Source organism: Macrosteles quadrilineatus, unplaced genomic scaffold (assembly GCF_028750875.1).
Source record: "Macrosteles quadrilineatus isolate MER2022 unplaced genomic scaffold, UCM_ALF_1.0 Scaffold_6__1_contigs__length_79288215, whole genome shotgun sequence".
Lineage (NCBI taxonomy): Eukaryota > Metazoa > Arthropoda > Insecta > Hemiptera > Cicadellidae > Macrosteles > Macrosteles quadrilineatus.
This window is the reverse complement of record NW_026542599.1, coordinates 77,986,925-78,002,704: the sequence shown is the minus strand read 5'-3', so window position 1 is coordinate 78,002,704 and position 15,780 is coordinate 77,986,925. Positions and strand designations below refer to the sequence as shown.

The window sequence follows — 15,780 nt, the reverse complement described above, 5'->3', positions numbered from 1 at the left end:
GTTTTTCATCATAACTGGACATGTCGGGATCTAATTTATAGTTTTAGAAAAAAAAACATCTAAAAGTAAAATATTTGTTGGGTAAGCAAAGGTAACTTTCAGCTTGTTAATCCGAGGGAATGAGAGTGCAAAAAGCCTTTCTAAATATTTGGATGAGAAATTGCAGGAGTTTGTTTAGAGAATTATTGCAGCACTTCGTATTTGTTTTGCTGTTCCATTTTTAATTTGCCCAGTGAATACCTACAGTTATCTTATAAACAATTCAATTGCACTAAATTAAAACATAGATCATATGGTATTACTAAAATAGGTATCGCTCTAATTAGCTTTGTAAAAACTAACTTAGGAATTAGTTTTAGTTTTCTGTGTAATAACAAGAAATATTTTATTAACCGCTGGAGTATTCGTAATGGAACTAGGCCTATTACAGCTCATCCTAGAGTATGATTTTAAGTAATTACACTGGCTTTCCCTTGAAAACCATTTTCACAGTAAACAAATAATTTGATTCACAAACCAAATAATGGAAAAGTGAAGGGCTATTAATACTAGTTAGGGCCATCCACTAAAATTAGACGTATATACAAACATATAGATGGCGCCATCATGATAATATTAGTCCAGCGTGGTTCCAGATTGGTAGAGTCCAACTTTAAGATTTGTTTTATGTGTAATTATGTTATGCATTTTACGAAGCTGTAAGCTCAAAACATTGTGAATCCTCAAGAACAACTTAAGCGTATCAAACCTTGATAGATTAATTCAATCCTCAATCGTTGGACTATTTGACTTAGGTAATATAAAACTTGTTTTTCCAAACCCTATACATCAGTCTCTTTAGAATTTATTAAGGCCAATCCCTTAAGAAAAGTAGAAGTTTCAACAATTAAAGCAGTAAGTAAATCCCCAAGCGGTTAACGCTAACGAGCTCACCAATTAAAATCGTCGCAACCTCGTTTTTATACGTGTTTTCTTTGGGATATTAAGATCTTTGATTTAAATGCTGCAAAGCACGGGACCTTAACACGAGTAATATTGTGTAACAATGAAATCCATCTTAAGATTATTACAAATTTTTAATTTCACATCCGAATTTAATTGAATCATAACTTACACTGTTGTTAGTAAGCTTTTAGACACTGCAACTTAAAATGTTCTGAGTTAGAACGTACCATAACTTATTTTATTATAAAGATACTTTATGTGTTGTCAAGCGGTTATTCTAAACCTACTCTACATTTACACCAACTCTTAAAAATGGCCTTTTACAACATAATTTAACTACTTTCCATCCTATTATACTTTTAAGAATAAAATAACAAATAATATGTATGATGCGTCTAGTCTTCTATGGAAAGTGAAACATAGGAAACCCAATTACAAACACAAGATTATTTTTACTGTTAGGAAAAAACTTGTGGAAAAATACGAAAATGTAACTGTAGTTTATTGAAGTTCATTTCATGTCTTGGTTTATACCTGAACAGTCTTAAAAGCTGAGAAATGACAAACAAAAGAAGTTTTCAATGAAGGCGTCTGACGACAAGACAGAGAGGTGATTGCTGCCTTTTAGCTGTGGGTTTCAATGTGTGTTTTGTGATCGTTACGGGTTGTTGTTGAGTATCAATCAATCGATCATTGAATAGGATCACTTGAAATGAGAACCGATTAAAGTAAAGTGTCCAACAGGTTAACGTGATATTCGTTTAACTTACAAAATTTTAATTACAAAATTACTAATTAATTCTCCGCAACGCTTTATTGTATTGAATTGTTTATTGATTTAATTTCTAAAACATAGTATGAAAGAAATTGCTAAATAGAAGAAATCTCAACTTTCCATCAATTCGCCCTACGAAATCTAATGTGTGTAGTGATCAAATTCTAGTTCGCAAAACCGTTAGAATATTCGTAAGTTTACAAGTTTTTATCAAGTTTGAACAAAATCGGATGATTCGATCCGTGATAACGGACACTAATATGAACGGATGTTTTTTTGGCAGTTACTAAAATATAAATTGGTCTCGGGACATGCCGCGGGACGTATGTTAATAGCTTATTCATTTGGTGGGAAATTTACTAAGAGTATAAAACTCCAAGTTTTGAAGTAGAAAAATGTCTTATCTCTTGAAAGCAATTACTACGTTTTAACACAAACCTCATCTTCGATGGTCTGACGCCTCAGGTGGTAAGAATTGAAACAAGTTTTCTTTTGTTGGACACAATACTTCTATGATTAAAATATATAAATTTTTCTAAAATAAAGTCTTATATTAAGGTTGTATTCTCTTACAGAAATAGACGGTTGAAATACATTTCGAGCAGAGCAAAATAAATTAAAAACTAATCTTTTTTATAATTAGATTATGATAAAGTGTGACATAATGTAGTTTTTTAGAGTGAATTTCTTCTTTCGTTCTTTTGTTTTGCTCATTAAATATGTTTTATAATTTTTACTTATAGTAAAAGTAAATAAATATTATTACATTAGTAGAAAATCAAATTTAACAAATTCCTAAACTATAACACAAATTGGATTTTTAAACATCCACAATGTCATTGCTATATGTTATACTAGCAAATCAAATCTGTATGTCATGTTGTTGGCCATATATAAGTGTGTAACGTGGCGTTTCTATCTCTACATAAAAGTAACTCACAAACACACAAACTGGATAAAAACCATCGATTTCTCTATAAGTTATTAACTTGTATTATTTAAAGTTTACTAAAACCTCTAGGCACTAAATTGAAACTTGAATAACAAAACAAGGAGAGCTCTAAGGTACAACACTGTTGTAATCAGGTTTGGCCTGGAGCCTTTAATCAGACCTGTCTGTGGCGTTCGCCGTCTCCTAATAATAGTCATTCTTTTTAAAATTTCGTCACTCGTCGTGTTATTTGCATGAAATATGATAAACCTGTAAGGTCAATAGGGATTAGTCATACTTATAATGTAAATCTATATATATAATACGTGAAGCCGGTTTTTGTTAACGCAACTCCTCCCTTATTTGTGGTCCAATTTCAACGTTTAAGGTGTCAAAAGGTTCGTCTCAATATGTGGTTTTGCAATAAGGTTTTAGAATTTTGAAATTCCTACTCTTAAGGGCGTGAGACCCTCTCAAAGGTTGGGTTTTCCCCATAAGAAATACATAGAACAAATTTAAAAACAAAAAACAGCTGTTTATAAAAAGAAACTCCTTAGCTTTTTGGGAGTAAATATTAATGTTTGTAATATTGAGTAGGTTAAGACCAAGTTAAACCGGTAATCAGTTTTGTAGGAAGAACAGAAAATGCCTCAAGTTCAAAGAAGAAATATTGAAAACGTGAGTATGAGACAATTAATAATAAGATATCTTATGCGTATGAGGAGAGTCGAAAAAGAGAGGCCTGGTCTAACAGACACTCATCCAGATACACATTCACTTGGTGATATGAATAATATTTGCCAGTTCTGCTATACATCGATGGTTGTGCTATGCAACTCACTTTGGAAGTGAAAAAATAAACGAAGCACATAGTGTTGTCACGGTGGTAAAGTAAACTTGCCTAATGTCAGATCAAATGAATAGTATAAACTATATTAATGCCTTGACTTTGACTATGATGAGTTCAAGTAGTGAGATTATACCAAATCTTGGCGGACCTTCTGTTTTTATTGTAAACTTTTGTATTACTCGCTCTACTTCAATTGAGAAAAAACGCAAATGGATTGTTTACTTCTAGGTTATGTTGCCAGTTCCTCGGAAAAACTTATACAATGTTTATTGACTGAATTTACCAACACAATCCAGACATTTCAAGTAAAAAATAAGAAGTTTCAACAACTCATTTGCTATTGAAAGTTAGTGGCAATATTAGGCCAAACATAAGTGAAGGAATCAGTGTTTATGTATTCAACAATCGAGTTGTTACGGTCAAGTTTTTTTCTTTTTTCTTTTTTTTAGTAACTGAAATACTTTAATATAATAAGTTATAGTACAATTTAGACATGAAAAAATAATAAAATATTTGCTATTTAAATTAATAAAAACGAATACGAAAATTGCTAACCAACAACAGGTATTTAGAGAAACTCCACAGAAAAACGTGAGACTAACAGACAATACGTTAAAATACGTTAACCAACTTTCAATGTTGTTGGTGCTTTAGTCTATTCAAAGCAGATTATGACAGTCCAGTTGGCAAAAAATGGAGCACATGAAATGGTTGATATCACCTCACTTTTCAGGGTATCCACGAAGAAAATTTGATTAGGGGGATGTCTCAAATCAAAGAAATAAAAAGACCCAACTTAAATTACTAAACACTGGTTATCAGTAGGCCTAAGGCAACAGTTTTCTTCAATTCTCAATGCTGGAAAAACTTTGTTGCAACATGTTAACTCGAATTGAAGCAGATCGTTTAGCATTCATTATAAGTTATCAATTAAAACTGAGAGCAGAACTAATGTAGGTGAACCTTGACGACGCAAACAGAGATATTTAAAATTAGTTTCTAACAAGTGTTTAAACAATTCTAAGATGTAGCTACAATTACTGGAATTTAAGCATAAAGTTTTCCTCGGCATTATGTTCCATACTATGCGGCTCATTGAGCCGCACGGGTTCTCTAGTCAGTTATAATATTAGTAACTTTAAAAATAATAAACTTCATGAAAATGTTGGAAATTACTTAAGCGTGGTTCTTGAACCAATGATAAGGGGATGCAAGTAGTTACAGTACTTTGGGACAGATGCGTCAATTGTAATAGGTCTATTATGAACTATTTTAAAGGTTGATATCAAGAAATTTTATATGAATAGTAATCTTTACATATCTGAATAGCTCAAATATAAACCTTCAGCACATGAAGCTATATTTTTTAAATTTAAGAATTAAATAATATAATTTGTAGAACATGTTTTTTTATTTTCAGATGCTAACGTCGTATTTAATATTTTCTTTAGTATAAATGATTCCTTAAAGTGTCTCATCCATTTTCGTATTTTAGTTTTTAAAATAAATTTTGCAAACATTTAAGACAAGATAATGCTTCTTTTTAATAAATACTACACAAACTATGCAAAATACTGAAGTTAAACTAAGCAGTCAAATCTATACTAATACGTTACTTACAATAGAAGTAAGCTTTGGATCTTAAGTAAAGAAATAATACATATACTATTATAAACAGTTAATGTATGTTAAGTACAGTGCTCGGTTCTCAAAGAAAAGGCAAAATAGTTTTAGATTTTGTGAAAATTAAACGTTGTAACATAAACCTTTAGTACTAAGACAAAAAGTATTATCAACGGAAACTAAAAGTTCTAGGTTAATCGTTTATGTACTTCCTTTGTTAATTTATGAGATTGTTCCTGTCCAATTTTAATTGTTTCTCTTAATTTAACTTTTGTTTTTGGTCTGTTTCCACATTTAAATTGTTTAACAATACGCTAAAGTTAGATTTAAACTTTAATGCTCATATGATCTGTAATTTGTTTGGCTTAGAGCCCATATAAAAAACTAACTTGATTACTAATGGTTATAGGGAACAGTATGGTTTTTTTACAAATAATTAATTAAATATGCAATTATCAGTCCATTATACGAAATGCAGTACTATTTTCTCTTGAGAAACATAATGTAAATAATGTTAAACAAGAAGCGATTTCAAAGCGATTTAATCAAACACGTCGCTTTAAATCGAGTTTATTCAACTTTATAAAGATTCCGTTATTCTTCAACTTCTATTGCTGCATACTGATTACTCTGCTATTTAATTTTAACAGCTTAACTAGGTACAACAATAGGTTTGCACATATGAGAAGTTCAGTAATACAGTAAAATAGATTCCTTTTTGGATATTAATCGAATTATTGAAACATTAGGAACTGTAAGGGAAGAATTTTATCTTTTTAAGACGAAAGCTTTAGGAGACTTTTTACCGAAATAAATTTTAATCGTATATCTGCTTGGTTATTATTTATATTTATTGGAAAAATAATTTTAGCCAAAAAACCGTCTCGAACATCATACATTGTTATAGTTTTCCCATTGATTTAGCGAAGTACCAGGGAATTTACCATATCGTCAAATCTAAACGTGTATGTCTCGTGAAGGTTACGATGAAAATGTTTCTCTCTAATTAAAGATTACATTAAAAAATAAATTTATTATTTATTATTTTATTATCAGGGGATAGCCGGTGAATTAACTAGATTAAAGTTAAATTTAATTTAGTTACAATTGTTTTGAAAGTAATTAACAATTAGTTTCGTAACACAAACAAGACGCATCAACACCAAAACATCTTCTTTAGAAGAATAGAATATAAAAATCGTATTCACCACAAAGATGATATATCTTTCAGTATGTTTAATCGATAACGTTTTCTTTGTCCAATGACATCGTGAATGAAGCATTTTCTGTTTATTTTTATAATCATTTTATTTTATGATTTCAACATGAATAGTTGTCCACCATGTCACTGATGCTAGGTATATCACGTTGTTGTAGATTCTGATGGAGGATCAAAGGTAGTGAGGTTCCACAGCGTGGACAACATCGCTATATCCTTCAGACCTTCTGTGGGCAACTTCTCGTACGAGGCGCTCTGTACAAGTAATCAACTTTTGACCTAACTGATGGTGTTGGTGTAGTTTAACAAGTAGAATATACCTTTAGCAATGTAGGAGTGCCCATAAACCAGGTAAAAAAAATAGGGACACACCTATATTCCTAAGGATATAATGGGGGTGGTCAAGTAAATTCTTTGAACGTTTAAGGTTGTGGTGGTTGGTTTGGGTGGAGGGTTTTAAGGTGATGGAGTTAAAATAGTTTGCTTGAGGTGTTGGTGCAATAATTTTACTAACGGCGTTATAAGGGAGATTTTCTAATTTACGTTTCTAATTTTTCTAATTGTCGTTTGTGTGTTATAAGATATATGCTGGATTAGAAATATGGTCATTAACAACATGAACACGTAAACTTAAATTTGTGTTAATAATAATGGGTATTATTGTGTACTTATAGGTGTGACTTTTTGTTTTAACGTGTGATTATTGTTTCACGTTTTTACCCACACAAGGTACTACTAACTTTACTATAAATTCTGTATATCCGTACGTTATCGGTGATACTAGGACAGTTTTGTTTCCGAATCATGTTGAAACCAAAATAACCGATTGTCTTGAATGAGCTGAAATAATCTTACCATAGTTGATGCTATTAAATTCAGATACCGTTTGTTATGTTTTGTGCTATTTGTGCATATCAATCCTCCTGAGTGATCCTGTAGTCCATGAATGATCAATTGTGGACTAACTCGCTATTGTCATTGTACTATACTTCGGACAATGGACGATTTTGCTTTGTCCGTGAGAAAAATTTCTACGCATAACTGGTGATGAGTGTAAACGTAGGAAGGGTAAATATTTATCTCTTATTAGCCTTGATATATTATCTTAATATTATAATATCTTATTAGCCTAAAAGTTACTTTGACAAATATTACCACTTCTATCAGTTAATCTAAAGCTATATTGTTTATTGGTTATGTATTTATTACATAAGGTGTTAAAATGAAACCTATATTATGGAGATAATGATGCAAAAATGATTATACATAAAATCCCTAGTAAAAAAATACCTATTTCAATTATTTCCCACGGAATAAACTACACTGTTCAACTGAATATGTAGTTATTTCTAAAAAAAGAATTTAGTCATGGAACTAAATGCTATCTGGTACTGCAGAAATACATATAGTAATGTTTTTAAATTCAATACTCATTAAAAGTTTGAAAGTGTCGTTAACAAGAAGTTGGCGTGCAAACCTAGCGTGAGACCAAACAGTTGGGGGCCAAATAGCTGGAGACACATCCCCCTCACCTTTACTCCCCATTATACCTCTCCGTAGATTTCACCTTCTACGCCAGTTACCCACACCAACGTCAGCATTGAAAATATTGTGGCCAAATTGCTGGGGACATCTCTCCCCCTTACCTTTACCCCCTTATTGCTCTGAACACATCCGCTTAATTCTTTCACCACCCCTTCGGTTCATATACCTTTCTACATCGTTTGCTCGTCGTTTATATCCACGTTAACCTTGAAAGGGTTTGCTACGGAAACATCCCTTATCCCTTCTCGTCTTTACCTCGCATTTATTTACCTATATAAACTACATCCCTTTATATTTTATGTACCTCTCCATTTATTTTACCCTACACCATTCACTAAAATTTCACACCAACATTGACAAAGTTAGGGACAGATTTATAAGAAAACTTCCACCCCTCAAATTTTATTTTCATCCTTTACATACTCAAACTTAATGCTTAACCTAACATTCGGATTTCTACTGTCTCTTACTTTAACATAGTTTTCTAGAATGTTTATTAAATAATATGTGTATAACATTTTATATCTCTAGAAAATGCATAGTATATAAATGACAGTAAACAAATGCAGTACTAATATGCTAAATGTTTGGAGCTAATTACTTATAATTGTAACTAAAAGCACTACACTCCAGTTTGGAAATAACATAGGATAATAGTGTGAGTGCGTGTGTAATGGTTAGGGAGAGGTAAATAAGTGCTAAGTAAATAATTTAATTACTAAAATAATTTCAGTAAAACCTGAAGACTTCTTAAGATTTGTTATTTTAATCAATCTCAGATGATTACCCGGGTATTTAAAAAAAAAACACATGGTGTTTTCCCGTTCACCTATTCCAACAAACCTCAATAAATCTATTTTAGTACCTATTTATTATAACTTTTGTTAATTATTTTTGCTAAATTAATATTCTCTGACTTAAATTTTTATTGTATTTATACATAATTTTAGTAAAAACAAATATGGTAGTACACGTTATAGTAGTTTTCCTTTACCTTGAATTAAAAGATTTCTCAAACCTATGTAGACGGTGCACAATATCAGTTTCGTGTTATCAAAACTTCGAACGTGTTCAAGAAGTGTTCAGGATGGAGTAAGAAGGGAGTAGATTTGAATTGCAAATTTAATCCTAGCTAGCAATATTACACCTTCCACTTGAGTTCTGCTGATGTGTCAATCTAAAATATATCCTTCCATTCTTATGAAGTAGAGCTATTTCATCAGTCTAATTCAAACACAAGTCGCATAGGTAAACACTGTCATTGTTGGTAATGAATTTATATTAGGTTAGTATTCTTTATCTAGGCCTAATAGTGTTTATTGCATTTTTATTTGTAGAATTCAAATTCAAATTTAAATTCAAATATATTTATTTGTGGTAATACAATATCTTGGCCTCGCCAAGTTTACAAAACTTGTCAGCAAGGTCCAATTGATTCACAACAATTAACAAAAAAAATTACATTCTTTTCGTTTAAACAAATATGAATGAAAGTACAGTTCCATATTTTATTCAAATCTTCAATTTGACTAACGTAGGTTGAAAACAACCCTTAATCTGCACCAAGAGTAAACAAAATCATACCACCTCGAGTATTGGAAGAAATGTGTTAAGTTATGCCACAAAGAAAGAGTTATGACCATTTCTTTAACAACTATATGTATACTATTTAACCATAATTATTCCTATGAACGCCATAGTTGGTTAAAATGAGCACTAACAGCTTCACAAACAAAACTTAAAAATATCATCTATCTTTACTCATTTTAGTACTCATTTAGATAATAAATCACTTGGGTTAATTCACAATAGCTTTTTGTTGAGCTCGGGTCTGTGTACTTCTTTGATGCCAGAAACCTCTGGTGTGAAAACTAATGGCACATTTGTTTATTATTGCTAGTTTTAATCTCATAAACGCTCGTTCTCCACAGGAAATCATTTATCAAAGGAAATAAACATAGATAATCAGACGATTTTTTTTATAAATTGTACATTTCCCGCTGTTCAAACACAAAATTATATTAAATATATTGTTATTAAATATATTATATTAATTTTATGTATCACTTTTTAAGCTTTGAATTTACTCCTTAACCTTACTAATATGAATTACCACTCGTATTGAAGAAGTTTACTTTTTACAATCAAAACATAACTTGGACGATTTTAAATACATAAAATACAATCGTACACCAGAGTAATTGGTAAAACTAAAATATTAACATTTTACGAACATAAGTTCGACATACCTACATAAAAAAATATAAATAAGTAGTTTCAACCCTAAAACACAAATGAGACTATTAAAAATATCTAAGACACTCACAATTTAAAGCTTTTATTTAATTAATGACAAAGAGGAGAAATCTTTAATATTCAACTTATAGTCGTACGCAACTAATTTTTTTGTTTAGTTCCGAACGGACGCATTTAAAAAGAATTTTTAAATTTATGCAACCTATATTTGGTCTTTATGTAGAAACGAAATTTCATTAACGATGTATGACTTTGTGAGGAGTTTTAGCTTTTCCAATATTGGCCACCAAGTGTAGTTGACGTAAGCGATGATGTCAGAAAACGTAATACATCATGAGTGGTTTTAATATTGTGTAATGGGTAATAGTAGCATGGTTTACTGTTATGGCCTCGTTTACTGTTGTTGTATATCATTGTTTGTATGAAGATAAATTTGAATTATAACTAAAAAGACTTGAACAAGTACCAGTAACTCCCTTTACTTTAAAAAAATACACTAATCCAACCTACAAAAAATCTCATTATTGTAGGTTGAGTTAAACCGATGGTTAAATTAGTACAGTGCGGGACTTTTGTATGTATTTCGAATATGAATATAGTTAATCACCAATGAAATGGATATGCATAATTATTAACTCAATAACCTATCATTTGGATCCGCATTTAATTTGTAGGTGATCAAGTAAAAATATCTTACTCTCAGACGAGGATTAACTTCAATGTGTAAAAAACCCTCTGATAAAAGTAACAAGGTGGTAAGAACTTTCTTGATCGCCACCCGTATGTAAGTTTCCAAGTCAATTATAGCCCATTAGTTGAGACTAAGTTTCTATAGTCCCATCATTGTGGGCGAAGTTGGCGAAGATTGTCTACAGAACCCAGAAGGGGTAATTGTTCCTTCTCTAGAGGTGTAGGGCGAGTAAGTTGGAGAACCACCTTGGTCTAGTTAAGCGAGTCATTCGGACGCAGTTTTTTGGTAGAATATCAAATGAGAAAGTCACAATATAAGAAAATTTATTTTGAGATAAAGTTAAGCTTACAAAGTATCAATCTTCATCCCAGTACCTTTAATTTACATATTAGTAGCTGTTTCAACTTACCTCGGCTTATATTAAAAAAATGTAAAAAATTTACATTTCTGTGAATTTGTATATCATTAATGAGTCCTAAAATATGTTAAGCTTAAGAACAAGACCCAAACTTTTTCAGGTATGTGTAACACAATTTCACAAATCAAATATGTAGTGTCATATTATTTATAGGGACCTGGTTGTGCTAAAAAGACTAACATACAGTCGTACATTTTATTTTACATACTTGATGTCCCTTAAGTTAAGCTACAATTTGTTCTCTCATCGTTTTCCCATCATTTCAGATTAAATATTTTAAATGTCTATCAAAAGTATATTAATTAACCAAATAAATAAATTTTTCAATACACTACTGTGAAATCACCTGTAATCGCATCACTTACGAAATTCATCATTACGTTGTTTAATGCACAAAATAAATGTTTACTTTTTCTTTTGCCGACATAACAAACAAAAATGTGTTATGGTTTCATCAACTGTTTTATTTCAACATAAAAACTGTACAATCAGTGCATATTTGAAATTTGAATAGAATGCCTAACAAAAAAATCTATTACTTTTAAAATAATCTCAACTCAAACAAAGAAATATTACAATGTTCATGTTTAACAAAAAAATATTAGTCTTTGTAGTGCAGCGAAAGGTAACATTCAAAACCACATTTAAAGTTCTAAATAAACCTCGTACTTATAACTCGCCACGGTGTAAACAGCTGTTTTACGCTTATTTTTTAACAATCAGCTGTTCTTTCTCTTCATACGGAAAGCTACCAGTCAGTGCATGTCGTTGTTCGGTGCGCGTCGCATTACATTGTTAACACCACAAATAAATAAGTCAAATATTTAAAATTTGTAAGTGTTGAACGTTAAGTGTTTTGTTAATAGAAATGTCTGAATTAGGATAATCCACAGTGGAACTATGACTTCATACCTCAAAGTATCAATATGAGGTAATTTTAGTGTATGGATGGGATATACTTTCATTTGTGGGGCCGAATACAACCGATAGTATAATAATCACTTCGGCCTACAGTTTTCGTTTTCATCATCGGGGTTTTCACTGTTCAAGATAAATGTGCAATGTCCCACTCAGGGATCAGATAGTTGCATATTTCTCCGCTAGTCTCTCTCAGCGCCACCTCCCTGTCTCCCAACACGTGTTTGCTATCGACTTAACTTTCAAGATATCTCAGTGGCCAAACTGCCAAAGACAAAGTTTGATGATTACAGAACACCAGCTGATATCCCTTACCCACGATGTATCACGAGTAGAAAAGGTGTTTAGAAGGTGATCATAGAATTCGGAGATTCGTTGACTTTGACATTGAAAATATTAATTAGACTTCTCATCCTAAAATCAGAGGGTTTGCTTATGAGTTTCAAGTAGGTTACGATTGAGTGCGCTGGTGTGTGACATGTTATGTGTTCTTCTATTGCAGGGGAAATTCAACTAGTTTATTTCTTCACGGAAAATTAGTGGAAATTGGTAACCTTATATGGGATAACAAGTATTTAGGGAGTACAGATTCCTCAGTAGAATTTAAGTGAGTACTCGCCACATTTAAAGCTAAATTTGAATTACCAAAAAACAAGAAACTAAAATTAAAGTAAATAACTGCAAAACATGATTCTCGGGAATGAATACAATTGTGTACGGAATCACAGTAGACATTATAACATCGCTACAGGGTTATTAGCGAATTTCCCTATAGGGAAGTAGCTATTACCGTAGGTCTCATGGTAAGACTTAGGCCCGGGACCGATTTACTTTTTCATTTTAATGTCCCCAGAGGCCAAAAACACCATTCGTTCAAATTTTTATATATGTATATATATATATATATATATATAGATATATATATATATATATAGATATATATATATATATATATAGATTTATATATATATGTGTCCATGAACACGATAACTTGAGTAATTTTTATCCGATTTTGATGAAATTTGGTTTGAAGGTGTAAGGCGGGATAAACTTGAATGAGTTCGCGATCCAGCATGATCGGACTATGGGAACAGGGTTTTATGGGGGGTTTTATGGGGTAAAAATTGGTTTTTCTCACTTCTTACCCTCAAAACACAAAATTTCCCAATTTTTCTCTAAACCTTCTTAAAGAGCTTAAAAAAACAAACAATTCAGTATATCAAAGTGTTTTTGTACGGTTATTGGTTACGGAGAAAACTAAAAAAATGGTAAATTTAAAATTCCCATGTTATTCTTATGGAGAATATTGTAAAATGTTGTAGTTTGCTTGTTTATGGATATATTTTGATCAAACTTGGCAAATTTATTTATTTTATAGTAAGCTATAAATATTTTACTAAAAACACACTACTTTATTAGTTTCCTTGTAGCAGCAAACCTAGGTACTCGTTAAACCTAATGTTATTTAAATAGATCAATTGAAAATCAATTCGGCCAAATGGAAATTCGCTTAGACGGCAGGTTTGCTGCGGCGGGGGTATTACTAATTTATACGGGCACGTGCACAGATAGCCTGTATAATAGAGAGCATCACGCACTAACATGCACGCAACTGGAATAATCAGTACCAACTGGCTCTGACTTGGAATAGAATACAATCAACACGACTGAAAAACACAATAAAATTAGCCTATGTTTATAACTAATACAGAAATATTTGCGATTTAAATAATTGTTTGTGTGCTGACGCTATAAACTATCTATCACGTACAAGGATTGTATCGGAATGGTTTGCGTTATACATTTCTTAAACATATCCGTACTTTTTTTTAACTATACAGTTTGGTCAGTTTGAAGTTTGCTTTGTTCAGTTACACTTAAAATATGTTTAATGAAGTGCAAAAGGTTACTCAAAGACAATTTTCTTTCAATTATTCATGTTTAAAAATTGTATAGTTTCATATTCAAAGGTATTTGTTTAAATTTCCCCCTGAAATATGAAGGTACAACATTTTCCTGCCAAAATGCAAGACTAGTATTTGGGTATTCACAGATGTTTAATTAATGTATACTTTTAAATATAACACTTTCCTTTGTATTTTTAGGTAATCCAGAAACGACCTAGAATACACGAGTAAATTTTGACACAGGAAATCGGTTATCTATAACTACGTAAGATAACTAAACTGATGAAAATGTTAGGGCGTTTAACCAAAGATAACAGTCAACACTGGTTTTGTAATCTACTAAAATGTGTACAAGCGTTTACATAAGGATCATCAAGGTAAAAAACTAAAACCAAGATATTGTTCCTAAAAACTATATTTTCTCAGGTTCAACCAAATTCAAGATGAAGATCATAATCTAAAAAATATCAAATGCACGATCTTGATAAAATCGTAGCCTTTAACTTTATTGTAGTAACTGAAAGTGATAATTGAAAGGGAAAGGTGGTTTAATATGATCCACAGAAATCATTGAAATTGTAGATTGCAAACACTGCAATATTCTAGTACAACGGAAAGATGTGGATCGATGAAAGTCAGTTAAGGATAGCACTTTGCTCTCTAATTGGAGCCTGCACGATAGACTAACACGAAGATTCTCATAGCAAAACTAGGCTACATTAAAAACAATGACTACATAACGCTTTCCATTAAATACGTCGAGGCAATGCAATGCCACTCTGAGAAAATCCAGATTGTGACATTCTGTTTTCTAATTGCAGTCTGCATGACAGTAACACGAATGTTCGAATTTAATTTCGTTTATACAACACCTTCTCAAAAGGGTACGTATTTTAAGGTGAAAATCAGTTAATTGTAAATGTTTATTAAATTAAACATGAACTTTTTTACCACTAAGTTAATTTGGTTCTTCAGCCAGGATAATTTATTAAAATACCAGTAAATAGCCCAACACATTGTTAGTCCGATTTTGAAACATCAACACTAATCTCTTTTATAGCTACGTTATTTAAAAATCAATGACTACCACAAGGCAAATGAATACAGTAATACTAGGAAACCCTACTAGGGAATCCGAGTTAAGAAACTATTAGTATCCAGGATAAATAATGTGTGGTAAATAAATATACATATGGATGCTTCTTTGATGATCACTGGTATTTTACTACCGCTAAAATTAAAACACAACCAAAAGTTGATACCTTTGTGGGAGTTTTCTAGTACATTCACACACTTACATGTAAAAAGGTCAGGTCAGTTCTATCCTTCCATTCAAAAATGTTCCAAATATGACAATTATTTCAGAAGAGAGATGTTTTCTTGTAACACGGCTTAAATTTTACCCAAATCCATACGTAAAATCCCATAGATTTTTATAGCGTTGCGATTGTTCAAATGATTCCCTTATGTTTGTATATTTAATTACCATTGGTGCTGTTTACTTATATTGAACACTTGAAACTCACTTAGATTGTTAAATGGGTATTTTCAGGATCGAAATATAAAATAAAAAATAAAACTGGAATACAAATTGCCACAATACCGGTTACCAAGGAAGCTAATCATTCTCTGCAATAACAAAGGAAATAGAGAGAGAAACTTTACCCGATTGTTTGTATTTCTATCGAACCTGTTTGTTGCA

At 31.4% G+C, this 15,780-nt stretch overlaps 1 protein-coding gene across 4 annotated transcripts in view; it reads left to right on the top strand.

Annotated features, from left to right (window-relative positions):
- LOC128996390 (multiple C2 and transmembrane domain-containing protein-like) overlaps nucleotides 1-15,780 on the top strand; it is a 212,982-nt gene that overhangs the window by 69,085 nt on the left and 128,117 nt on the right. For 3 of the 4 annotated variants that reach the window (XM_054421695.1, XM_054421694.1, XM_054421693.1), the window contains exon 2: nucleotides 6,502-6,606. The exons of the other annotated variant lie outside the window; for it this stretch is intronic. In XM_054421695.1, the coding sequence (XP_054277670.1) occupies nucleotides 6,502-6,606 (105 nt within the window). The remainder of the gene's footprint in view (nucleotides 1-6,501; nucleotides 6,607-15,780) is intronic. 4 annotated transcript variants of the gene reach the window in all.